The sequence below is a fragment of the Rhinolophus ferrumequinum genome, chromosome 6 (assembly GCF_004115265.2).
Source record: "Rhinolophus ferrumequinum isolate MPI-CBG mRhiFer1 chromosome 6, mRhiFer1_v1.p, whole genome shotgun sequence".
Classification (NCBI taxonomy): domain Eukaryota; kingdom Metazoa; phylum Chordata; class Mammalia; order Chiroptera; family Rhinolophidae; genus Rhinolophus; species Rhinolophus ferrumequinum.
In genome coordinates, this window is record NC_046289.1 from 29,144,155 (window position 1) to 29,170,060 (window position 25,906).

The 25,906-nt window shown below is 45.5% G+C and overlaps 1 protein-coding gene and 1 non-coding gene across 3 annotated transcripts in view; one reads left to right on the forward strand and one right to left on the reverse strand.

The window, feature by feature from the left end:
* Nucleotides 1–25,906, reverse strand: part of PLEKHH1 (pleckstrin homology, MyTH4 and FERM domain containing H1) — a 48,684-nt gene that overhangs the window by 16,537 nt on the left and 6,241 nt on the right. The window contains exons 2-10 of one of the 2 annotated variants that reach the window (XM_033107917.1): nt 24,277–24,330; nt 23,588–23,727; nt 11,320–11,382; nt 10,263–10,412; nt 7,248–7,331; nt 5,382–5,463; nt 4,514–5,274; nt 1,239–1,317; nt 532–623 (exon numbers count right to left, since the gene is read on the reverse strand). In XM_033107917.1, the coding sequence (XP_032963808.1) occupies nt 532–623; nt 1,239–1,317; nt 4,514–5,274; nt 5,382–5,463; nt 7,248–7,331; nt 10,263–10,412; nt 11,320–11,382; nt 23,588–23,713 (1,437 nt within the window). In that variant the 5' untranslated portion in view covers nt 23,714–23,727; nt 24,277–24,330. The remainder of the gene's footprint in view (nt 1–531; nt 624–1,238; nt 1,318–4,513; nt 5,275–5,381; nt 5,464–7,247; nt 7,332–10,262; nt 10,413–11,319; nt 11,383–23,587; nt 23,728–24,276; nt 24,331–25,906) is intronic. The other variant, XM_033107916.1, reaches the window with a different exon arrangement.
* TRNAT-AGU (transfer RNA threonine (anticodon AGU)) lies at nt 25,068–25,141 on the forward strand. Its single transcript has one exon. It is a non-coding gene; the product is annotated as a tRNA-Thr (tRNA).

A 25,906-nucleotide genomic window follows, 5' to 3' on the forward strand; every position in this document is an offset into this window, starting at 1 on the left:
ACTTCTGGGGTTAGAAATTAGGGAAAAGCAATAAGAGAAGAAACTTTACTTCTGGCTTTTTTGTTCTTCCATAAAAAGTTTTACAAAGTAGAACAGCTATGATTTCAAAAACCAATATTAAAAGGAGACAAAAATGTGCATGAAAACATCATGTTGCAGATATACCTGATTTTTGTTTTAAAAAATGTAGGGATGTTATGGACGTATATGTAGGAACACATAAAAAATTCTGGAAGAGGCCCCACTGCCCTTTGGGCCATACACGTGACAAGATGGGGAGGACAGGTGGAGCAGCTATAGGTTTAACTTCTTGCTTTGCGCACAATCAAATTTTTGTACCTGCATAGCTTTTCTAATAGTAATCTAATAAAGACAAACAATAAAAATGACGTGATGCCTGGTGAGCTGAGCTCCCTGCCAGAGTCATGTGTATGCGGAAACCTGACCCTGGAGCTCCATTCCAGCCACTGCACCGTCAGGGACCTCTTTGGATGGGGACTCCCCTTCCTAGGCTAGCAAGCAGCTTCTTACCCCCTTCAGGGCTGTGTAGACAGGCGCGGTGCCATTCTTGTAGACGAGGCCAGAGAAAGGCCCAGGGGATGCAAGGGCAGGAGGCCTTGAACCTGGATGGGCAAGGAAGAGGGATGAGATTAATTTAAGAGCCATAGCCCAGTGTGGGGGCAGCAGAGACCTGGGGTGAGTGAAGAAGGAAGTCACAGACAGTGCTCCCTGTAACAGCACTCTGAGTGACAGACCAGGTGACAGATGTCAGGATGGGGGCCAAAGCCTTCTTCAGTCCCACTCTTGCAAGGGTGAGTAACCAATCATGCACCCGGGGGCTCTCACATCACCGTGGGGATTCTGTGGCTGGCACGTGACTTAGGAGTCAGTGGGTAGGGAGGGGGCTCCTTCAGGGGACTCCTCCCAGCCTTTGTACTGCAGAAGGGAAGCCAGGGCAGGTGGGAGGCTGGGCGGGAGGACCCCTTCTCTAAAGTCCTTTCCAGCTGGGTAACTGACTATAACCCTGTTCAAGGCCACTCCCACCCAGCAGGTGATACATTAAAACCTGCACAGCTTCCTTTTCTCTCCAAGGTAGCCCTAGCTGTGTGATTTCACCTGAACGTCACCTGTTGGGGGAAGGAACAGGGTGCCAGGTGACCCTAGCCGTGGGTGTTGCTCACAGATATCTCCCCTGCATGCCCTCCCTGCCCACGATGGGCTTTCCACTTGGGACTCACCACACCACGTGGTATTACTTCTGGGAGACACATCCGAGAGATGCATGCCTGACGTGGCTACAGCATAGATCCGGCTCTCCTGGAATGAGAGGCCCCAGGAGGTCAGGGCCCAGCACTGTGACCACCCCCGCCCCCCTGGGGTGTGGAAAAAAGCACAGCTTTGGAGGCAGGCAGAACTGCGCCCACGTCTAGGCTCGGCCGCTTACCGGGAGAGGGGAATCTTGGGCAAGTTACATCATTTCTGGGCCTCATTTTCCTCAACTCCAAAATGGGCGGAATAATACTCACCTTTCGGGCTGTTGTGAGAACCGAAATTACTAATGTAAACATCTTAACACCTGGACTATCATCAGTGCCCAACAGACATTCTCTCTCTCACCACCACTGTTCCCTTGGGTCATGAAGTTCAAGAAGAGAGGGATCAGTGTGACCTGTTTCTCTGAATTACCCACTTTACCGCTCTTGGGTCTCAGGCTCTCACCCCTAGAAGTGCGGTGTTGGTAATGAGGAAGTCAGAGCATGCCCTCTTGTAAGCCAGTTGTTTGGAAGTAGGGACACATTTTTTTTTTCCTACAGTAATAATGTTACATCATGGCTAGGCTTCTGTCCAACCCACACAGCCTGTCTAGCTCACCCAGGCCTGAGAACCCGACTGTACAAGACACATGGATGGGGAACGGCCACCCTTCACGGTTCCCTCACCCCTGGGTGTCCCTGGGTCTGAAGTAGGCCCACAGGCCTGGGGAGATTTTCTAATGGTTTCTAATGGTTCCCAAACAATCCAGAGGCCCTGCCTATATTTCTTTTTACCCATATCTATTTTCTCCACTCAAGATAAAGGGATAACAAAGACCCCCTCAGGTGACTGGTGAGTCACAAGACCAGAGAAGGTCAGCCTGTCTCAGCCCAGGGGGCACCTGGGGGAGAGAGGGAGATAGAAGCGTCCCAGATCCTGAGATAGCAGCAGGGATGGGCAGGGAAGAGACATGGGGCAGTGAGGGTGTCCCAGGAGGGGAACTGTTGTGGGGCCGGGAATTCCTGCACTTACGTGGGGCATAGAAATGGAGTCCAAGTAGTAAAATTAGGCATAAAAAAGATTATTACGGCCAGCCGTGGTGGTGGAATTCCACTAAGAACAGGCCTCACACTTCCCGGGGAGAATGAAAGTGAAGTTTGAGGAATTTAGGTTCACTATCATTTAGGGATTTAGGCAACTGTCATTAACAAACAGGAGTGTCTTCCAAAAGGTCATCTAGTGCCTAACTCACCTAAGGTTATTTTGAAGGTCAACAGAAAAAGGACTCTGTGAACTCTAAGTTGGCAAGTCAGTATATATCCAACTCCCTCCAATGGAAAATGTCCTTAGTATTTATTCTCCATCTTGGTTTTCCTCCCAGATGCTGACTGCCCAGTCGGTCCCACCTGAGAAGAAAGGCTGAGCTGTCTGGCCACTGTGGTTTCCTAAGCTGACAGGAGAGATCCTGTCTCAGGGACCAGACGAGCTGAGCCCTCCTGCTGCATCCCTTGCTGAGTGCTCCCTCACTGCCCACCTCTGCTTTACGATTCCGGAGCATTTGTGTTTACAAGACAACAACAGACAAGAGGAGGGGTAGTTCTGATGGCATTCCAACTCCTGCTGGCCATCCCTCCCCCAACCCCCACCCCATTTTCAAAGCCTCTTTGCCTTCGCCCCACCTGCCCCTTTGTTCCCTGTCTGCCAGCTGCTCTCCTACCTTACACTTCCTTACACTTCCTCTCTGCAGGCAGCACACAGTGGCCCTCCCATGATTCTGGGGCTTCAGGGAATGCCAGCAACCCATGGCCTGAAGACTGGCTGGCCTTGGAGACCTCCTAGCCCTCCCCCCTGGCATAGTTGTGTCTCAGGTCATCCAGGTCCCCTTGTAACAATCACTGATAAGGACGTGACCCATAAGCCTGGGGTTGGTGAGGCTTCCCAGACTAACAGCATTTCAAAAGGAGACCCTAGAAGCTGGGCCTCCCACACAGTGGCGTGGGGTGGTACTGCTCCCCCAGTGCTGCCAGGACTGCTAATACTCAGATGTCCAGCTCTCTGATGTCCCCTAAGAGGCAGGACAGCTGGAGAGCTAGAGCCAGGCTCTGGGGACAGCTGGGCCTATATTTAAAGCCTGGCCCCTCACTAACTACTACATGACCCTGGGCAAGTAACTAAGTCTGTGGAGACAGCAGTTTCCTAATCTGTAAAGCAAAACAGCACATAACTCCTTGCACAGGCAAGGAGTCCTGCCCTTACGGCAGGCTCTGCACTAAGCTCTCCACATCCGTTATCTCATCTTACCCTCATCACTGATCTGTGCTACCAAAGTAATGCCCAGCCCCCCCCCCCCCATTTCATTCTAACTTTTTGTCATGGAAAATGTCAAACAGACACAAAAGTAGAGAGAACAGAATAAAGAACGACCTCATGTGCCCATCATACAGCTCTACAAAGATTAAGCATGGCTGGTTTGGTTTCATCGGTATCCCTGCCCCAGATCAATCCACCAGACAGCACGTCATTTTATGCAGTAAGGAAGCTATGGCTCAGAAATAATAACAACAGCCAATGATGACGTGCCACTGCCTATGACCCACTACTGCAAGTACCTATTACATATTAACCCTGTAAAGGAGGTACTACTATCCCCATTTTACAGATAGGGAAACCAAGGCACAGAGGTTTAGTAACTTGCCCAGGGTCACAGAGTCAGCAATTCTATCTTAGTGGTTTGGCTGTGGGACCTGTGCTCTTAGCTACCACACATACACAGCCCACATCAATGAACCGCTTAACAAAGGATGCGAAAATGAATACTCATGTGACCACCACCCAGGTTAAGGAATTTGCCGACACTCCCAACAGCTCCAGACTTGCCCCTTCCCATCACACATCCTTCCCGCCCCACAGAGGCAGCTGCTCTTCTAAGTTTACCAGACTCACTTCCTTGCTTTCTGAGTTTTACCACCTCAGCGTCGTGAAGATTAAACAAGACAACATGCATCCAGCACCCAGCCTGGTGTGTGGCACATGGCGAGTGCTTGCTCAGGACATGACTGCCAGCTACCACCCAATCGTTCCAAATCCTGGCTCTGCCCCTCGCTGGTTGGGTGGTCTGGGCAGGTTCGGTGGAACCCAGCTCCCAGAGGCACCATGGAGATGACAGCTTGGTCTCATGCTCAGCACGTGGCTGTGCTCGATGGACAGTGATTGCATCTTCAGCTCTGCCCCTCTGCCCAGCCCCCAGGTGGCCTCTTACCCAGGATGGAAACCGGTGCAGGGGGGGTGTGGGTGGTTTGCTCCCCAATTCCACTTCCTCCAGCTCAGCTCCAGGCCCTTTTGGGTTCTTTCTTTCCTCCTTCCTCCCCGCAGGGGGTTGCTCTTCCATTTCCATTTTCTCTGGTTCCTCCCGGAGTTCAACTCGGGCCTTCACCTTGGGAAGGTCAGAGGGCTGGAGGGCTGGGAGGGTCCCAATCTCAATGCTTACCACGTGGCTGAAGTGCCCAGGGCCCACATGGGGCTGGCTGTGGTGCCGCTTGGCCAGTTGGACACTGTCCCGTGGGGTGCTGGGAGTCCGCACGTTCGGTAGGGTCAGGCTGCAGCCCGCGCCACCTTCCCTGGCCGGGGTCTTTGTCCCAGGGAGTATGCCTCCCTGAGCAGCGACCAGGCTCTCATCCCAGGAAGCCAAACCACGTCTGGGGGTGTGAGTCTTCCCACACTGCTGGCCAGGAGAGCCTTCTCTTCCCAGACGAGTTGGAAGGGTCCTGGCCCCCGATATTTCCCCAGGATGCACCATCATGGAACTGCACTTTTCCAAGTGGCTTCCTACTTTAGGGGCAGAGTCCTTATTCCACAGAGAACCTGGAGAAGGTACAGGCAGAACGACCTTCAGGGCACAGTGGGCCTGAGGACCACTGTCCTGCCCCACTGGCTGGGCTCCTGGCCCTGAATGGACAGAATCCTGCTCTGGGGTTTCCTGGGGGGCCACCAGCAGCTTCCCTGAAGGCGCCATCTGAAGAGCTATGGTTAGAGCAAAAACAGGCATATTGAGAGCTCCCTCAATTCAGTCCCACAGCCCAGCACACATAGACACAGATACACCTGTACACAGACACTGACCCACCTACCTTCTAGAGCGTCTTGAAGAGCTCCCACCTGTTCCACTAGGCACTGATTATAGCTTCTCAGGTGCTGATTCTCCAACTCAAGCTAGGCAAAAAAAAAAAAGAGGGAGATTTAGAACACTCAACTTCTACTAGGTTTAGACATATAATTCAAAATCAGATGAAAATCCTTTTTAAAGATCAAATCTTTGAAAAAGAACACATGCTAACCCTGACCCCTCCCTCCCTCCCTCTGTGCTAACCAGTTTTGGTCGGGATAGAATTCCATTTGGCAAGCCCTGAACTTTTTTTTCCTAGTTATTTTTAAGCTGTTTAAAATTGTGAAATATAACACATACACAGAAATGAACCGCTTAACAAGTGATGCTAAAATGAATACTCACGTGACCACCACCAGGTTAAGAAATTTGCCGGCACTCCCGACAGCCCCCACTTGCCCCTTTCCAATCACGCGTTCTTCCTGCCTCGCAGAGGCAGCTGCTCTTCCAAGTTTACCAGACTTACTTCCTTGCTTTCTTTTTATTTTATTTTTTTTTATTGGGGAAGGGGAACAGGACTTTATTGGGGAACAGTGTGTACTTCCAGGACTTTTTTTCCAAGTCAAGTTGTTGTCCTTTCAGTCTTAGTTGTGGAGGGCACAGCTCAGCTCCAGGTCCAGTTGCTGTTGCTAGTTGCAGGGCGTGCAACCCATCATCCCTTGCGGGAGTCGAGGAATTGAACTGGCAACCTTGTGGTTGAGAGCACACTGGCCCATGTGGGAATTGAACCGGCAGCCCTCGGAGTTAGGAGCATGGAGCTCCAATCGCCTGAGCCACTGGGCCTGCCCCTTCCTTGCTTTCTGAGTTTTACCATTTAAGTATGAATCCCTACACACATTGGTTTAGTTGTGCTCATTTGTGAACTTTATGGAAATGGAGTTAGACAGTGTGTACTTCTGTGTCCTGGCTTCTTTTCATCAACGTAGTGTCCATGAGAACCATCCTCACGGTTGCTGCATTTTCTTTTATATGCAGTCCAACACACCTTTTAGCAAGAGGTCAAGGCTGTGCAATAAGGAGGCATCAGCTCTGTCCCCAAGAACTTGTAACCTGAGGTGTGTATCCACAGAAGGGGATGGGAGGGAGGCAAAATAAGCCTGCAGGTGTGAGCCACTTGTGTAAGGACAGAGGAAGAAAAGATGAGTGTCTGTCCTTTTCCAAACTTCCAATTCCCTTTCTTTGTATTTAGAAAGAGGTTGTTTTTTTTGTTTTTCTGCTAGCAACACCGTAGCTTCTAGTCCCAAGTTTCCTAAGCAAAGCTGTAGCAAGCGATGAACTATGAAAATGAATGAATAGAGGTAAGAGTAGACCAGAGCTTGTCAGGACTGGGGGTCCGGGGGAAGAGAATGGGAGTTCGTGTTCAATGGGTACTGAGTTTCTACTTGGGGTGATGAAATGTTTTGAAAATGGACAGTGCAGATGGTTGTGAAAAGTACTTCATGCCACTAAAAAAATAGCTAAAAGGGTACATTTTATGTATATTTTTAAAAAGTTAAAAAGAATGCAGAGGATAGAGAAGAAAGTGGAGAGAGTGGACAGTAAGGACTGTGTGTGCTCCTCGGAAGGAAAGCGATGGGACTTTTCAGAAGCGAGACTCATGCCTTTGCCCCGAACATAAATATAGCACAAAGCTAATCAGGAGCTCTAAAGACACCCAACCACGACCAAAGGAAGGGAAAAGTAAAGCGAAGTGTCTCAGTGTTTAAGCGGAATGAAGGACGAATGGTCAACAAAATGAAGGTCAGTCAAGGCCCCTCCCACAGGAGGCAGACAAATGCTGGGGGATGGGAGCAACTCATTCCAGGCTCCCAGAGAAGAGGGTGTGACTTACCTCTGCTAACTTGAGTGTCACCCATTCCTTGATCTTTGCAGCTTTTTCTTGAACGATTTTAGCTTCCTCAGCTCTCATCTGCTTCTGCAAGAAAGGGAGGGCCTTTAGTGAATCACAGCAGTCACTACTTTAGTGAATAATTGGAAGTGGGAAGCCTTGAGAAAAAATATCAGGCAACTGGATGGGCTGGCCTGACAGAAAAAAATTAAATTCATTTATGAATTTAAAAAAAATATTCCTAAAGTGAGAAAGGCCTTCCTAAGTAAAACACAAATCCCAAAAAATCATGAAGGAAATGACTAATGAACCTATATATCATCCCTGTAAATTATGATATGACCAGAAAAAAAAAAAAAAAGAATCCCTGAAACAAAATTAAAAGACTAATTGGGGGATGATTTGCAACATAAATGATATGCATACAAAGGGTTAACTTGAAATGAATAATCCAATAAATATATGTAAGTGATATGAACAGGAAATCAATAGAAAAAGAAATAAAGGGAAAGAAACTCACAGAAAGCAGTCTGACCTCAATCATAATTTTAAGAATGCTGATAAACATGAGACATCATTTTCTTCTATCAGACTAACACAATTTAAAAGTTTGATATCCCAAATTGTCAAGAATGTTGGAAAACAACCCCTCTGACATAAACTGAGGGGTGGGGAGCAATTTGATAGTATCTGTCAACATTTGAAATGTACATACCATTGAACTAATAAAACCACTCACTGCTTAGGAATTGTTATTTGCAATTTGATAAAGCAACAAAAACCTCAAACTGGAAATCACCTAAACATCCACAAATAAGGGCTTGGCTAAATAAACAACAAGAAAACGAAATGCTGGGCTTGGATACATAACAGGAAACATGAACTGAGGTTGACAGTGAGGAGTGAAAATGAATGAGTGGTGAGAGGAAAAAATGGTATCTGGCCTTTTTGTATTTTTTACTGTGAGCATGTATTACCTTTACAGTGAAAAAACAGAAAATAAAGCTACATTAGCACAGGAGAGCAGCAATTCCTTCAAAAAATCAAAAGAGGTTTTATCTAAATAGCAGCCTAGGATAGAAAGAAATGCAGGCTTTGGGGCTTCGATTCTGCCCAAGTCTTATCTGTGTAGGGACACCTACCCCTCTGCACCTGCACAGTCCTCTCTAGAATGGGGGATGATATACCTCCCTCCTGGGTCATTGTGGAGATGGAGATGAAGTGACAAAGTACACAGCACAATGCTAGAGGCACAGGTAATCAACCAGTTCTACAACCTGTACAAGTTCCCTGGTCTACAGAGCATGGAGACACAGGTATATTTTGGAGTAACTTAGAGACCAGCGATAACGATTTGGGTTACAGCTCTAGGGAAAACTGCTTCATAATTGTAAGATGACGGACATAAGCTCCAAATAAGGGCGTCTGTGCAAATGAGACTCAGTATTTCAGTTGGAAGGACCTTAAAGTGATCTAAGTTTAGGGGTTTGCCAACAGGCCCACAGGCCAAATCCAGCCTTCCACCCTGTGTTTTCCCTGCCTATTTTTGGAAATAAAGTTTTATTGGAACATACATTGGAAAATACATTCATTTATGTATTGTCAAGGACTGCTTTCATGCTGTAACAGCAGAGTTGAGTAGTTGTGACAGAGACCCTGTGGGCAGCAAAGCCAAAAATGTTTACTACCTGGCCCTTTACAGAAAGTTTGCCCTGACGTAGTGTAACACCCTCTTTATGTGGCTGCGAAAACTGAGGCCCAGAGGGATGAAATGCCTTGCTTGTCTGCTCCTGGCACAACTGGGACTAAAACCAGGTCTATTACAAAACAGCATTCTTTCTATTCTGATCTAGATCTATTATTATTGTAAAATGATTTTTTTTCGGACTTAAGCTTTAGCAGGAGTCATTTTGCCTACCAATCCTCAGATGCTGCTACTTCTAACTATGAACCACTCAAAAGACAAGGTATCTCTGAAATCCACAGAAAACTGATTAGAGATTCCATGTGTCAGAATTCCATTTTCCCATGATTTTTCAGGAACACAAGGTGCCCCACAGATTATAAAGCCACCTCCCACAAAGGAAATGTCAGTGAATGCTGATGAATGATTATGAATTTGCTCGTGATGGTGTGAAGGTCCTACCAGGATGAGCTGGGATCTTATAGGACAGTGCATATATGGAAAATTAAAAGTCATCTGGCCACACTGTGGGGTCCTTTGTTGGCAACGATGGAGTTCTGGCACCAGGGAAAAGTTGGGTAGGTAAGGCCAATGACAGAGGGAAGGGACAGAATCAGGATGAAGTCAATGAGACTGTAAAGGGGAGACAGCTGGCCACAGGAAACTGGTGGGGGACGTTCCAGATGTCCTCTCCAGAGCAAAAGTGCCAGCTGGAGCTGGAATGCTGGGCAGTGGTCTCTCCTGGGCTCCCATGTGCTCAGGACACGACGCCCCACTTTTAAGAGGAGGCAGCCATATTGGTCTCTGCCGACTCCGGTTCACTGAGAAACTTTGGCCAACCAGCTGACCAAGGCTGACGGGCCAGCTCTGTGCTGCTCTGATCCTCCAGGCAAGTGTGACATTCCACGGCTGGCAGAGCACAAGGTCAGGGTGGAGAAGGAAAAGCTCTCCTTACCAAATAGCAACCTCATGTCTGATACACAGACTACCTGAGTTCATTCTCCCAACGCAGCTATGACATAGTATAACCCCTCTTTTATCAATATGTAAAATGAGAATCAGTGATGTATGTCATTTGCCCAGAGAGCAGCAGGTGCTAGAGGTAGGATTCAAACCAGATCAGTCTGCCTCCAAGGTCCTTTTCCCACTGTATCCCCTGCATGGCTCCTAATGTACCTTCCAATACTGAAATCTCCACGTGAAGAATAGTCCGCAGAGGGAGTGAGCACGCCACCACGGGAGGGTCAAGCCGAGGGGCTCTGCTCAAGAAGTTGGGGCCAGTGGATACAGACGCAGCAGAGGGCACTGGCGCTCTGCTGCATGGTAGCCCTTACCTGCTTCTCCAGCTGTGCCTCCAGCTGGCCAATGAGCTCATCTTTGTCCTGCGTGGCTTTCAGCAAGTCTTGGTACTTCCGATGCAGGCTGCCTGCTGAGTCCACATTCTTCAGATTGGACAGTTTCACCTTCTCTTCCATCACACCCACCTGAAAAGGACCAATCAACTCATAAGGTTGGGATGTGGTGTGTGAGATGGCCAAAAACATGGAATGGGACATTTCCTGATGCCCTCGTCTGTGACTCCCCAGCAGAGCCCTTACCTAGGGCAGTTGGGCCAATGAATTCAATGACCATTTATTAAGTCTCAACTGGGCAAAAGAAGGAATTGACAAGGAAGAAATAGCTGGGTGTTGGGTCTTCTAACTCTGGGGACACCAGTAGGGGATGAGCTGAGCAGGACAAACAGCCCTGGAGAGGAACTGCTCCAGCAGCCTCCCTGTGGCAGAGACGTTTGCTGCTCACTGCATGTCCATGAATTCCTCATATTTCCCAGCCTTCTGTAATTGGATGGGCATGGGGTTCCCTCCAGCCAATGGGCCTGAGTGGAATGACACGATATTTCTGGGCTGAAGTGTTTAAGTGCTGGTGCACGAGCACCCAGCTCTCTTCCCTGCCATGGCAACCAAGCAGGCCATGCGTTCCAGATGGTCCAGCTAGAAGATAGTGGACTCCATTAGCCTAGATCTTTGAATCACTGTGTGAAGCAGAATCCCCACAAATCCTCAATGGAGAGGTACCCACGAGTGAGAATGAAATGTGTTAAACTGCTGAGGCGCCAGACTTAACTTGCTACCTCAACATAACCTAGCCTATTTGGACAAATCCCCTCACCGGCTCACTGCACTGCCTTAGCCAAAGACTCCTTTATGCCCTTAGAAAGCTCCATGCACCTTAATTTGTTCCGAAGTTCTAACCCATGACCGCTGGTTTTCGTTGTCCCTGAAAGGAGCTCAGCAGTGTGATGAGTGTGCCCACATGAGTCCATGGGCAGGGGCAGCAAAAGCCAACAGTCACTTCCCCTGCACACTCTCGTCAATCCTCTCCCCTGGTTACCTGGGTCTCCGCGTTCTCTGCTCTCTGTTCTGCCTCCAGCAGCCTCTGCTCCAGCTCCTGCATCTGCTCAACCAGAGACAAAGAGGAGACATAGGTGTGCTGTCCCGACTGGGGGACATCAAGACTATGCAAGCACATCGTGCAGACGCTCCTCACGGGCCAGGCTTCAACTGCCCGTCTCAGGCGGCTCAAGGGTGTCAGGGTAAAGATTTTTGTGGTAACTCTTTGTTCTCTCACCCTAAACTTACGGTTAGGTGAAAAGCCCATGGAGCTGTCCTCTCTGCTGAGGGAGCGAGAGCCTCGTTCTTTCTTCCTGTGCATTGTGAGGAACCCAGGGAGGGGCAGCAGTACTGGCGTCATTGTTCCAAAGGCATTGCCACCCCAGTCTCAGTCCTGCCGCCAGTCTCCGCTCCCTGAGGCCTCTCTCCTCTCAGCACTGGGTCACGGGCAGTGTCCTGCCACTGTTTGCTCATGGGTCTGTCATGGAACATGTTCCCACATGAGCTGCCATCATATCATCAATGAGAGAGATGTTCCTTCCCACCCTGGAATAGCTCACGGGCTGGGGATAAATTCTTCCTCATCCCATCAAGGATGCCTCTGACTGTAAATGGCATTCACAGGTATCACCTTATTTGATTTCTTTAATCTTAAAGAAATAGAGGGGCTTAAGACACATTTTAAAAAATTCTATCTTGCTACCAGTAAAGGTGTATCATTCAGGTCTGAGGAGCTTGGCAATCCTGGAATCTTAAGCGAACTGGCCCAAGCAAAACGACCACTGTTCTTACACATGGAGGCTCATCAGGGACCAGAACTAAGCTCAAGCCTAAGTTGCTGCTCACCAGCCCACGACCCACATAGCATCTCTGCAGCTTCCCAAGTTCATGGCTTGGTGAGTGAAGTGTGGGCTGGATTTCAGCTTCCCCCCTTCCCCTGGTCAGGACTCGACCCTGCACTGCCCAAACCATACGCCATCACACAAAGGTCTTGCAGAAGCAGAGTTGAGTCATACATGGATGTATCCAACTCTCCTGTCAAATGTCATGTGCCAAGGTCTCATCAAGTCAACAGCTTCCTTCCCCACCCTGCCTGGCCCCAGGGCAACACATATAAATGAAACATACATCAAAGGCCCAATATCATAGCCTCGTCCTCCATGAGGCTAGACAGGCCTAGCTTTGCAAGCTCTAGCCCAACCCTTGCCCACCTCATCTCTGCAGGTGTTGCCTTTGCTCCAGCTACTCAACCTTCTCCCTTTGGCCTGGACACTGGCTTGATATTTACTGGTAAACTAAGCAATTCCTTCTCTTTCCCAATCTCTCACCTTCTCAGCTAAAGTTCTGCTTTCTCTGCCTGGTGGAAAATGATGTGCCCCCAGCCTGGTGCTAGACAGCAAAAGGAGAGGTACCCAGAAATAGTTCGTGTTTGAGAACCTGGGGCCACTCTTTTCTCAGGGTAGCCCTTCCTCATCCATTTCCCCCGCCCCTGGTTGTGGGAAGACACAGTACACATTCCATGCGAAAGGATCTGAGGTTCCCAAGTAAAACTCAAGATTTAAAACAAAAATGCCCCTTGGGCTCCCAACAGACAGGACCACTTTTGACAGGCATTCAGGCGCTCGGGCTCAGGATGCTTGCATCTCTTCCTTCCTCTCCTGGGTTTAATAATCATGATCAAACTTCTCAGCTGAAGCCTGAGAGGGTGGGATGGTTCGCTTCGCAGCTACAGGAAGATAAGAGCATAGTATAAACCAACATTATGATTATAGGGTGGCGGCCCAGCACAAAAAGAATCCTACTGAGGGGGGGACACACATAGTGGTGGCCCTCAGTGACACGGTTCGTATTAAATAACCCTTCCACCTTTGACACCAGACCTGACTGGGCCAATCAGGTTCTCTCTCCCCAAAAATCTAAAATCTGGGATGGAGAGACAAGAGCCAGGGGGCTACATTGTAAAACATACACAAACTTCACCAAGTTGTAATTGTTTGGTAGTTCCTTCAGTTCTGTGAGCTCTCCCAGGATCCTAATAAATTGCCTGTTTGCTTACGCTAGCCAGAGTTGAAGTATTTGCCCACATCAGAAACAACTCTAAATAATGCAATTACTGGGAGTATTTCATTTCTTAAGAACACAATGAAATACTGAATGGGAAGGCTTTGGATTCTTGACAAGTCTCTTAGATTGACCGTTAGCTGGACCATTTAGATCTACCATCTCCGTGACCTACTGCAATGACTATCTGACATTTTCTAACTTCATCTGATGGAAAAACTTGGCTTTCTCTTTTACAGATAGAGAAACCAAAGTAGAATGAAGAATAGAATGTGTGTGAGTCCTACCTTCTGGCTGGGCCAGTGACACTGGTCAGAGCCAGAAATCACTCCGTTATTGACAACATGGAAGCATTTTTTCCCTCAAGATTGGAATACCCCTTCAAGGTACGCTATCACCAAAGCAGATGGAAAGGAAGGTCTCCTCCCAGCCCTGGGCCAGCTGCCACAGGGTCCTCATGCTGCTGACGCTCCCAGCTGTTCTTATCTTCCCGCAAGGACACTCAAGACTCAAAGCATTTTGTACCCACCTTTATGCTGGACTCTTCTTTTTTAATGAAACTAATTTCTGAACAGTGAAAACATTTTAAACATCTGGAAATTTTTAAAAAGAGAATAGTGACCATTTATGTGTTCATCACTGTGCTCCAACTATTATCAACATTCTGTCACCCTCGTTGGAAGAGAATATTTTTAATATCATGTTTCCCTCCTTTCTTATGAAAATACATGTTCTCCACTGCTGCCGAAATATTCCCAGGTGTGTCTATGCTGGAATGTCATTTTTATAGTTCTTGAACTCTTCTCTTAATCCCAGCATCAACACTTTTCACGATGCCACACCATTCTTCTTTACACTTATTTAAAGGGCCACACCGGGAGCTCTGGAAAGCTGGCGCTACAGGTGGGACACCCCCTTTTTGGGTACTGTTTCTCCTCTCAGAGGGTTCCTTAGGACCGTGTCCTCAGCTGTCCTTCTAATCTGCGGGCCTGAGGTGACCTGCCAGCCAAGAAGGTGTCAGGTTAAGGCAGCTGACTTTTAGGCGGGATCCACTTTCACCAGCTGCAACTTGCACGTGAGACTCATAAGCTGCCTGAGAACTGGCTGCAGTGAACTGATGAAATGTACTTGGCACCAACCTGGTATTTAAGCCCAGTGTCCACAGCTCCTTATAACACTCAGTGCGGCCGGGAAATATCAGCCCCACGGCGGGGGGAGCAGTGGGTGCTCTCCTGCGCTCCCAGCACAGTCCAGCGTGCTGAGCAGTGCCTGAGCCAAGAACCATGCCATCCTGGGTCTTAGCTGCCCCTTTGAAAAAGGGGCCCAGCATTCTGGCTACTGCCTTGCACACACTGAATGATACAGGTAAGCACTAAGGCTCTGGAACCCGAATGGCTCTGCCACAGTGTGGCTTTAGATAAATCCCTTAATCTCTCTGTGCCTTAAGTTTCCTCACCAATAAAGAGAGTGATGAGTCTTCACTTCCTAGGGTTGTTCTGAGGATGACACAGGATGCCTCACGTAATCTCATGTGCACAACCTAGCCCTTGCTAAGAAGTGTACGGGTAGAAGTTACTTGTTGGTTTTCCAGATGGCACTTGGGACCAGGGATACCAGTTTGCTGGGACAGTCTGGTGTTCACCTGTCATCTGAAATAATTAGTAATAGGGCCTCCTCTCGCTCTCCAAAGTGTCCCAGTTCAGATGATAAACTATAGGGTCATCATAGTTTATGACGACCTACATAGAATCCATCTACAGAAAGAATGTCTTTAAGCCAGAGGTTGCCAGCTATTAGCCTACAGCATGTGGCGTAAGACCTACAGCATGTGGGCATTTAGCCGACACAGATATAACTAAACAAGGCCACTTCTATGTGTATGGCACTGCCTTAAGCACTTTACATGTATTAACTTGTTTAATCCTCATCTCAGTCCTAGGAGACAGGTACTATTATTATCCCTGTTGTCCAGATAAGAAACGGCCACAGAGCTGTTACGTAACTTGCCTAAGGTCACACAGCTAAGAGACAGAGCCAGGATTCAAACTCAGGAGTATTGGCTCCAGAGTCTACTGTACTGTCATCTATTGTGCCTCTAACATGTCACGTAAAAACCCAGATTCCACAAACAATCCCTGACTTCAGCTTCTCTTGAAAACTCAGAAGATCTGGATACACGAGGGTTACATTTCTTATGTCAATAACCACATCCTCCTCTAGCTGTAGCACGTTCCCTTGAATTCTCCCCAGAATCCACCTTTGTCATTTATATATCTGCAAGCATTTGAGTTTGCAAACCCCAATTTTAGCAATTAAATGGTTCTAAATCTGTTGTCATCAAAGACAGTGGTTTTCAACTTTATTTTTTTAGTATCTTTTGTTCCACTGAAATCATATGCTTATTCCCAAGTATATAAAATACAGTGGAGCTGCCCTGGTGTCTGACTGCAGAAGCAGCAGGAGAGAAAGAGTTCTAAGTCTTGTCTGTGGATTTCACTGGACCCCCACAGTCCAGACCTCCTCTGGGCACATGGGGCTCAAGGCATCCATGAGAAGAGCAGCTGAACGGAGCCCTGGGAAAAGGCCGTGGCAGGAGTTTGTGGTAGTAGATCTCAGACTTCCAGGTGTGTGTTAGGATCCACGTGGACCCTGTTACAGGCAGATTCCTGGGCCTTGTCCACAGAGGTTTTTATTTAGCAAGTCTAAGACACAGGCCCAGTAAGGTGCTTGGAAAAAAAAAAAAAATCCCAGGTGATACAGATACAGGTGGTTCAGAGATCACAATGTGAAAAACACTAGACTGGCCACAGAATACAAAGCAAAGCTAGTTGATTCCTTTGGGGATGCATCAGGGCCAAGTCCCAACAGCAAAGGGCTTCTTGAATGGCTTTACAGGAGTACAGAGCTCTATCAATGCTTGTTTCCTGAGAAATACTGTAGAGGACCTTATAAAAAATGGGGAGTTAGAAAAACAATAAACCCCTCCCCCTCTATCCTTTCTTTCTTTCTCTCTCTCTCTCTCTCTCTCTCTCTCTCTCTCTCTCTCTCTCTCTCTCTCAGTCTCTCTCTCATACACAGTGAATAAAAGTTCTAGAAGGCACCTGCTCCTAAAGCAAATTGGATCTGTCAGCGCAGAGATCTGCTAAGTCCGATTCTGTGATGACTTCATGCAGACTTCAACGTATTTCCAACTAGTCCTGACAGCCCTAGTATTCTCCTTTTATAGTACCTGGCCTTTTCACAAATTCTGAGGTATTTAAAGAGATTGTACTGGGCCTCGTGCTCTATCCACACATTGTGAAGCTGGTGCCTGTACTAAATCACCGCCTCTGTATAATCCATGGTCTGAGGGGGGAGGAGCAATAGTCATTGTTCTTTTGTTTAAGGAAACTAAACTGAGCCATTTATACATTCCCCCAAAAAGTCCTGAATGACAAATTGTTGGTATATAAATATGAAACTGAGTTACTGTATGTCAAACTTTGGTTGGCGAAACTAGTAAGGGATTCTAGAAAAGAGAAAGTGCACACAGCCCCATTGGGACGGGAGTTGGGAAAAGCTACTTCAGTTAAAAATATTCAAGCTAAAAAAAGAGGGTTGTTTTATTATATTGTTTCTTCTTTTTAATAAATCCACTCAAATCCCTTTGGAAGCAGATAGGGAGTAAATAAATAAAAAATTGTAAACCTGTATCAGTTCTAATATTGATGCCATGTTCATCATGGCGATTCCAACAAAATTCTTTTGTGGATAAATTCCCACTTTTCTGATGGGATAATTGAGGCACAAATTTAGCAAAAATGAAAAAAGTCCAAGGGATTTTCAATATGCATCTATCCGGCCTCTTAGACCAGTATCAAATTTTAAAGTGATCTGCTAGCCTTTGTGACTTCAGCACATCAAGGAAGAGAGCTGGGGAAATAGCTCCCAGGGAGCAGAGCAAATGTGAACTCCAACACAGTAGCCATTTCCTCAACTCCTGTACCGGATGGAAGTGAACCCACAATTCATCTGGCTCCAGAATGGGGTGGCCCTGGCAATCTGGGTGTCCATGAGAGGGACACACCAGACCTTGAGAGGTGTTAGCAGAAACAAGGTCTCCTACTGTCTCCTCTCCAAACCCTTCCTCTCCTCTCTCACCCTTAGGTGAGGGATTATCCGGTAGCCTTGACATTTTTTCTTTAAAAAAATGTTTTTTGTAGTACAGATTATTCCATGTGTAGAATGGCAATTCTGCAAGAGGGAGTCAGGGACGAGTAGGCTGTGTGGTGGGGAAGGAGGAAAGACATGCTTCCAAGCCTTAGCAGCCAGTGGGTGGAACCTGACTCCATGCAGGGCCAGTCCCCTGGCAGACACCCAGGCTTCGCTTGCCCTGTGCCATGGCCAGCAATGAGTTAGTGGCCATCAGTCATCCAGGCTCTGCATCTTGTCTGCACTGGCGAGCAAGCTGTGTAGAGAGGTAGAGGGGGCAGGCAAGTAAGAGGGCTAGCCAGCGGCCTCAGCTGACCTGGCTCACCCAGGTGCCGGTCGGTACTGATGGTGACTGACAAGTAAGTTCTAAGAGAAGTGACAGAGACTGGTGCAGGGCTCAGCCCCAGAAGGAGCTATCCTGAGAAACCAGAGTCATCTCGTCCTGGGAGCTGAAACTTACCTTGATGTACGGGGGATATTCTCTAGTGAACTGTTGAACCTATCCTGTTAGTTTGGGGATGATTGCAGGTGACAGACACAGCACCAACACTGAGCAACACGGTCTTTATGTCCATAAGGATTCCTGCCAAGAGGTCCAGCACCTCTTCCAGAAGTCTCAGCCCTCTTCCTTAACCTTTTCATTATGTTCATTGATTTCAAGTTTGTTCTCCAAAATGTGTCAAAAATCCACAGAAAATAATTACAGTATTTATATTTTTAAGTAAATACAGTTGAGGTGCTACATTTTATTAAAATAAATGATTACTTTGAAGTATAAAAATTTCCTAATTGCTCTTCATTCTCGAAAAACACAAAAATATGGGAAAAATGTACATCTGCTTTCCTAAACTTCCTTTCTGGAACACTGAGCTTGTGGTCAAGCCGAACGCCGCAGTCGACGGCATAGAAATATCATTCGACTACAGACAACATCGCAGCAAAAATGTTAAGTCTCTCAGCCCATGACCCTTAGTCAAAATTTCTTTCTCTCTCTTTTTCCCTCCCACACCCAGTCTCCTGCCCTGTGTCTGTATGCTTCCTTTTTCTTTACCCAAGTTACACTCTGAGCTCCCAACATTTGCATGGAAGGGCATTCCGGTTACCTGATGATCAAAGACAGCCTAGAAGAGAACCTACCCAGAGCCAAGAAGCTGTGGAGAGAAAAGGTGTTTATTAATAATGTGTTTAAGGCCCCTGGGGAATAGGGGAGGGAGGCACTTTAACACACATCTTATTACGAAATATTTCAGGAACATGGAGAGAATAATTTTTAAAAAAAACATGTATCCACCATTCAGCTCTATCAAATCTTAACTTTTGTCGTATCTGCTTCTGATGTTTTTAAGAAATGAACCACTACAGAGAGTTGAGGCCACCTGTGTACTTCCCCCCAGTGTTACTCCTCTCCTTCTGGTGTTTACTCTATACTTGGTTGTGTTTACATTTTTATCTTATTTGTATATACCCCTAAACAACAGATAGCACCATTTTGTATGTTTCCAAACTTTACAGAAAATGTACTGTTCTATATATATGCTTCTGACCTTTTTTGTTCAATGTTGTTTTTTGAGATTTACTGATCGTACACATGTAGCGCCACTTGATTTATTTTTAACTGCAGTGTAGTACTCCATTGCACAAATACATGCAATCTGTTTACCCATCTCCCATTGATAGACATTTAAAATATTTCCAATTTTTCATACGTCAATGCTGCAATATACATTCTTGTATATGTCTGCTTGTGATCAACATATTTGGATTTATTTCTACGGTTGCATTTTGTGCTTTCTCCTCTTTTTAAATACTCCTCTTTTTCTATACTCTTTTTTTTTCCCCTCTCACTGCCTAGATTTAATAGACTTTCTTTATTCCATTTCCCTGCTCTCCTGATTTGAAAGTCATATACTCTATTTATTATTACCATTATTCTAGACTTAAAGACTGCTTATTGTTCCCCAATTCTGCTGCCTGTTTTGTTCTCCCCTTCTCTCTCATATAAAACAGAACTTCCAACTCAGCAGAACACATTGTTATCCAAAATAAAAACTACACTTTACAATATTCCCTGCGGCTGGGTATAACCAAATTTTGCCCACTGGACTATGAATAAAAGGAATAAACATAACCTCCAGATCATGCACTTAAAAAGGGAAGGGGTTAGGTTGATATCAGGATGAACTGTCTTCAAACACGCAGCAGGCATCACTCTAGAATTAGATTGCTTAAGTCCAGGATACTACATGGTTTAAGCCATTGTTACTTTGGGTTCTTTCTTGCAGCAGTCAAACTATTAATATGATCTAGCTAATGTAGTAGGCATGGATTTAAAAACAGAATTTATCCTGCTTAGGCTCTTCTATTTCCTGAATCTGAGGCTTCATGCCTTTCACCAAGTTTGGAAACTTTAAACCCATTATCTCTTTGAGTAATGCCTCTTCTTCATTCTCTTCTCCACTTCTGTAATCTAATATAAAATCTTGTCATTTTAGAACCCATGTCTCAGCCTCTGTGTCTGTCTCTGTGTGGCATTCTGGATTGTTTCCTCAGGTCCCTCTTTCCATTCACTAAGTCTGCCTTCAGTGGGGCCTAATCTGATATTTAATCTAACCACTGAACATTTAATTTCAATGAGAACATTCTTCACTTCTAGCAGTTCTAGTTGGTTCTTTTTCAAGACTACCTGATCCTTTTGAAGAGTGTCTTGTTTTTGTCTCATGTTTTCAATTACTTCATTATGTCTTCAATAGTTTTGAACTAATTTATTTTATAGGATCTCACCAACACTTCTATTTTAAATTCTTAGGGGGTGTAATCCAGTTGTTTCCTGTGTATGTGGACTCTTACTTACTGTAGATTATTCTCTCAGTATTTAGTCATTTTGGATCATATATTCACCTTCACTAATGTTTTTCTTTTTTCCTGTGGAGATCCTGTATGATCTGGGTTGAGGTCTAGTTTCTCCAGAGACGTTCTGTGTCTGTTCCTACAAGGTCTCCCAGGGGTGTCGCAGGCCCAGAACATAGGGCTCCCAGTCCACACAGCTACCGTGTTTCCCCAAAAATAAGACCCAGCCGCACAATCAGCTCTAATGCGTCTTTTAGAGCAAAAGTTAATGTAAGACCGGTCTTATTTTACTATAAGACCCGGTATAATATGATATAAAATAAAATATAATATAATATAATACCAGCTCTTAGATTAATTTTTGCTCCAAAAGACGCATTAGAGCTGATTGTCTGGAAGGTTTTATATTGTCTGGCTAGGTCTTATTTTCAGGGAAACACAGTGGTATAAATTCTAATGTTAAACCAATATAATCAGGTTCTCAGTGAACATTTTTTTTTTCTTTCTTTCTTCCTTTTTTTTTTTTTTTTTTTTTTTTTGCCCAGAGCCTCAGCTAAGTTTGAGAAGCTGTTCCATTATCTCCCTTTGCTGGTGGATGATTTTCTCTTCTTTCTCTACCTTTTCATTTAGGGTAAAGCCCTTTGAGAGTCCTGAGTTTACATGGAAGTTTCAGTTTCAGGTCCAGTTTCCAACGTGGCCAGACCTCATTTCTGTCTCCACAGATGTTAAAACTCAAACCTCAAGCCTTTCATTATTAAAAGAAGGCCAGCCACATACCCCATCCCAATCAGCTGCCAGAGCTGAGTACCACTCAGGGTTTTCCTCTTTGTTTTGCCCACTCAGGATTCCTCTTACTTTTTTCAGTGTACAGCTCTGCACTGAGAAGGATATTTTAAATATTTAATTCAGCAGTTTTTCTAGGTGTTTCATAGTGGTCTTCTTCTTCTTCTTCTTCTTCTTCTTCTTCTTCTTCTTCTTTTTTAGGTTATGTTGTGGCTCATATTACTAGAAACAGAAGTCTCTTCCCTCTGAAATGTGTTCAGATCAGCTGGCTGATCCCCACTTATCCTTTGCTTCTCTCGCACATCATCCCCAATACCATATCCTAAGGCAAGGTTCTCACATTTTATAGGGTATGAAACCAATTTCTGGGAGCCTGTTAAACATGCAGAGTATGAGCAGCACCCCAGGAGACCTGGATGAGGAGGACTGGGGTGGGGCCCAGGAATGTACATGCTTAACAAGTACCCCAGGACCACCCTTGGAGAACCACTGTCTAGGGCCTGCTTCCCTTTCCCTGAGGTGATGGAATCCTACCCTTCCTATTAGCAGTGCCTGAACCACATCCATGCCTCCCAGTCTGTTCTGCAAAGTCTGAACTGGAAGACAGCAATCCCAACAGACCCAACATTCATGAGTTCTAGTCCAGGCTAGTCAAGGGCCACACCCCTCAGCAGTGGAAGTGCAGAGGTGACACCAATAACTTGTCTTCCTGAAATCCAGGTTGTGGGCCTGTCACTAAAACAGGTCACTTATTCAGGCGTTACTAATCAAGACTTTGACATTACTTGAGAGGGGTGGACTGAATTTTACTTTTGTACTATGAAAGAAGGGTTTGCTAATGAATCGATAGCAGATGGATACTATAAACAAAACTATAGAGAGAATGGTTGATTCAGTTAAGACACACACACACACACACACACACACACACTCACACACACACAGTGCAGGTCTCCACTCTCTAGTCAGCCATTCAGAATGTATCTTTCCATAGAAACATTATGAATGGTGGTTATTTTCCCAGACCAGCCCACCCAAGCCTGTAAAGATAAAAATTGCCCCCATTTAAGATCTATTCTATGCCAGAACCTTTATATATGTGATCTGACATAATTCTCAAAATACCTCAGAAAGGGAGACATTTGTGTTCCTGCCTTAGAGGTGAAGGGACTTGCCCAAGATCAGATAGCTAGTAGTGGCAGAGCCAGGTGGGTCTGGCTCCAAAGCCTGTGCCCTTGTCACCAGGAAACCAGGCTGCCTTCCATAGTTCCTATGCTTAATAGAGGGTGAGCAGGAGGATGGGGATTTCCATTCTTCTCTCCTAAAACATCTTCCTCCCCACACTGAAGAAGAGCTATTAAAGGAATAATAGAACCTCCACTGTAGCCACACATGACTGAACAGGTGATGGAGAACCAATAGGTTTGTGCATTTCTTTGGTGTGCCGCATGAAGCAGCACAGCAAGGAAGAATGCGGGATGACAGCTTAATAAACTGCTTTTATTTTGGTCTTAAAAAAAAAACAAACAAAAAAACTACCACGGGTGAGTTTCATTTTGCATGTGTGGGAAGCATCTTTTAAAAGTTTACCTTCCTGGGCCGGCCAGGTGGCTCAGGCGGTTGGAGTTCCATGCTCTTAACTCCGGTTCGATTCCCACATGGGCCAGTGGGCTCTCAACCACAAGGTTGCTGGTTCGACTCCTACAAAGGATGGTGGGCTGCGCCCCCTGCAACTAGCTAACGGCAATTGGACCTGGAGCTGAGCTGCGCCCACACAACTAAGGCTGAAAGGACAACAACTTGAAGCTGAACGGCACCCTCCACAACTAAGATTGAAAGGACAACAACTTGACTTGGAAAAATGTCCTGGAAGTACACACTGTTCCCCAATAAAGTCCTGTTCTCCTTCCCCAATAAAATCTTTAAAAAAAAAAGTTCACCTTCCTGCAACGTGTAATAAATAAGCTCTACAGATCTAATGCACAGTATAGTGAATATAGACAACAATATTGTATTATAATCATCAAACTTGCTAAAATTTAATTATTCCAACCACTAAATTATTTATTCCAACTACTAAGACACATGCACACTAAGAAGAAATTGTAATTATGTAATATGATAGAGGTGCTATTTATGACTACAATGGCAACTATATTATTATACATTAATATATCAAATGTATCAACATTTGAACACCTTAAATTATATAACATTATATGTCAGGTATATTTTAATTAAAAATAAATACATACATACATACATACACACCTAAAGAAAAAAGAAAAGAAAGTTCACCTTCCCCAACTCTCCCGCTCTAACTCTGGGCCCTCTTGACACTGACCCCTGCAGTGAGGTTAGGCAGCTACCTGCTCTCCAGGACTCACCTTGTCCGCCAGCAGCTCCCTTATCTTGCTGGCCTGTAGGCGGAACCGGAAAAGTTGGGTTTCTAGGGCCAGGCAGCGCTTCTGCCAGTCCATACTGGTCCGGGTCTCCACCTTGAGTTCCGCCATGATGGAATCAACTTCTGGATATTCCAGGGAGCCATGAGAACCGGCACACAGAGAGAGGAAAAGATAGGTAAATGTTGGAGGAAGAGTTATATGGGGAAAGGAGGAGAAGGAGACCAAATGAGGACAGAGGAAACAGGTCTAGGGCGGTAAGTTAGTCACTGCTCTCCCTCGGTCCCATTGCCACCTTTCTTAGCTCAGTGTGTCCCATTCCATTGCAAGTTAGCTGAACAACCTCAGGAGATCACAAAACCTAGAAACCACAGTGAGAACCTAGTCTCATTTTGACAAAAGTGAAAAGTAGGGCTCATTTGTTTTTCATCAATTATCCACTTAACAAATTTTTATCCATGCAACAAACATTTTTATGCCAGATACTGTTCTAAGCACTGGAGATGGAAAGATAAATAAGAGAGATTCCCTTGAATTTGAGTTTTTCAAGGACGTCTAATTGCAAAATTACAATGCAGTCACAATAGCTAATCAATATACAGATAAACAGGAGGAGGGAAATGGGCAGACTATGCAGGGTGGGTGAGGTTTAGGAAGGCTTAAAGTGGACTCACACAGATCACTGGAGCAGAATCCTGGTTTCCAGTTTAGTTCTGATTCTACTACAGCTATATAGATTTCAGATGGGAACAAAAGGAAAGAAAATGTAATGCTTGACAATTTTCTGTACAGTTCGGATTCTGTCAATTGTCATTAAATCATCCTGCTTTGGAACAGATACTCAGTCTTTCCTTTAAGCTATAAAATGCAATGAAAAATTGGTGTGTGTGTGTGTGTGTGTGTGTGTGTGTGTGTGTACACACGTGTATTTATTTATTTATTGCTGCAGCCTCTGGAGAAAGCCACAAGTCTTTGGAAAACACTTTATACAAATTCAGAACAAATCAAGTAGACACCTATAATTTCCCCAGCCAGGAGAAGTTACCCAGATGTCTCCTAGACATATTTTAGAGAGGAAAAATGGGGTTGGGATGAGAAAATGCAGAAGGATGTATGAGTGTACATGAGACGGAAGACACAGGCATAGAGTGAGCACAGAAGAGAGAAGGGCTGGAAGACACATCCATCACCAGGACTTTGAAATCCTCCAGCTAGGGGTTGTAATAATTATGCTTGGCAACAAGCATAAATTTGGTCTGTCCCAAACCATGACATACGCTCACCCTAGTATTAGCTGACTTTAAGGAATGATTATTAATTTTTAGATTGATACTTTTTAAAATGTCATCTGTCAGAAATACACATGACTTACAGGTGAAATAATATATCTGGGATTTGCTTTAAAATACTTTATGGTAGGGGGTGAAGAGTGGCAGGGAGGGAGACATATAAGATTTGTCAGGGTGGCCGGTTAGCTCAGTTGGTTAGAGCGTGGTGCTAGTAACACCAAGGTTGCCGGTTTGATCCCCACATGGGCCACTGTGAGCTGCGAGCTCCTTAAAAAAAAAAAAAAAAGATTTGAAATAAGATTTGTCAAAATGTTGATAATGTTTGCAGCTGGATGATGGGTAAATATGGGTTTTTTTTTTTACTGGTCTCTCTATTTGAATACATGCCTGGAATTTTCCATTATGCTAATTTGTTACTTTTTAAAAAATCCCTTCCCTTTCTCGGGAGCAACATGGCCTCAGAAAACCCAGCTACCTCCTATACTGTCACTAAATATCACCCTGGAGCATCAATAAGCCTGCCCTTGATGGGTTAACCGCTAATGTCACTTCCCATCTCACATTTGACCTTTATAAGTATCTTTCTCCCATGACAAACCACAAATAGCTATCGTTTATTGAGTTCTTGCTGTATGGAGGCGTGTGTGGCCTCTTTAATCTCACAACAACCCCTGAGTTAAGGGGCAGGCACTAGTTCCACACGCTCACATAAGGACACTGAGGAACTGAGAGACTGGTTACCTCACACAGAGGGTTCACAGTGAGCAAGTAGTGGGGCTGGATTCTCATTCCAAAGCCCCTGTTCTTAGCCACTGTGCTCTTTACTCATCCAGGAACTGGAAAGAAGTCTGATTTCACAAAGAGTGGGGTGGACTGTTAAGAATAAAAGAAATATTTTATAGGATCTTCCAGGTGAGCCTATATTTCAGATTACCCAGGGCATTCTGGTCTCATATATTCTGACACCATAAATACCATAAGCACAGACATTTATCATGTGTCCCGAGTTTTCGCT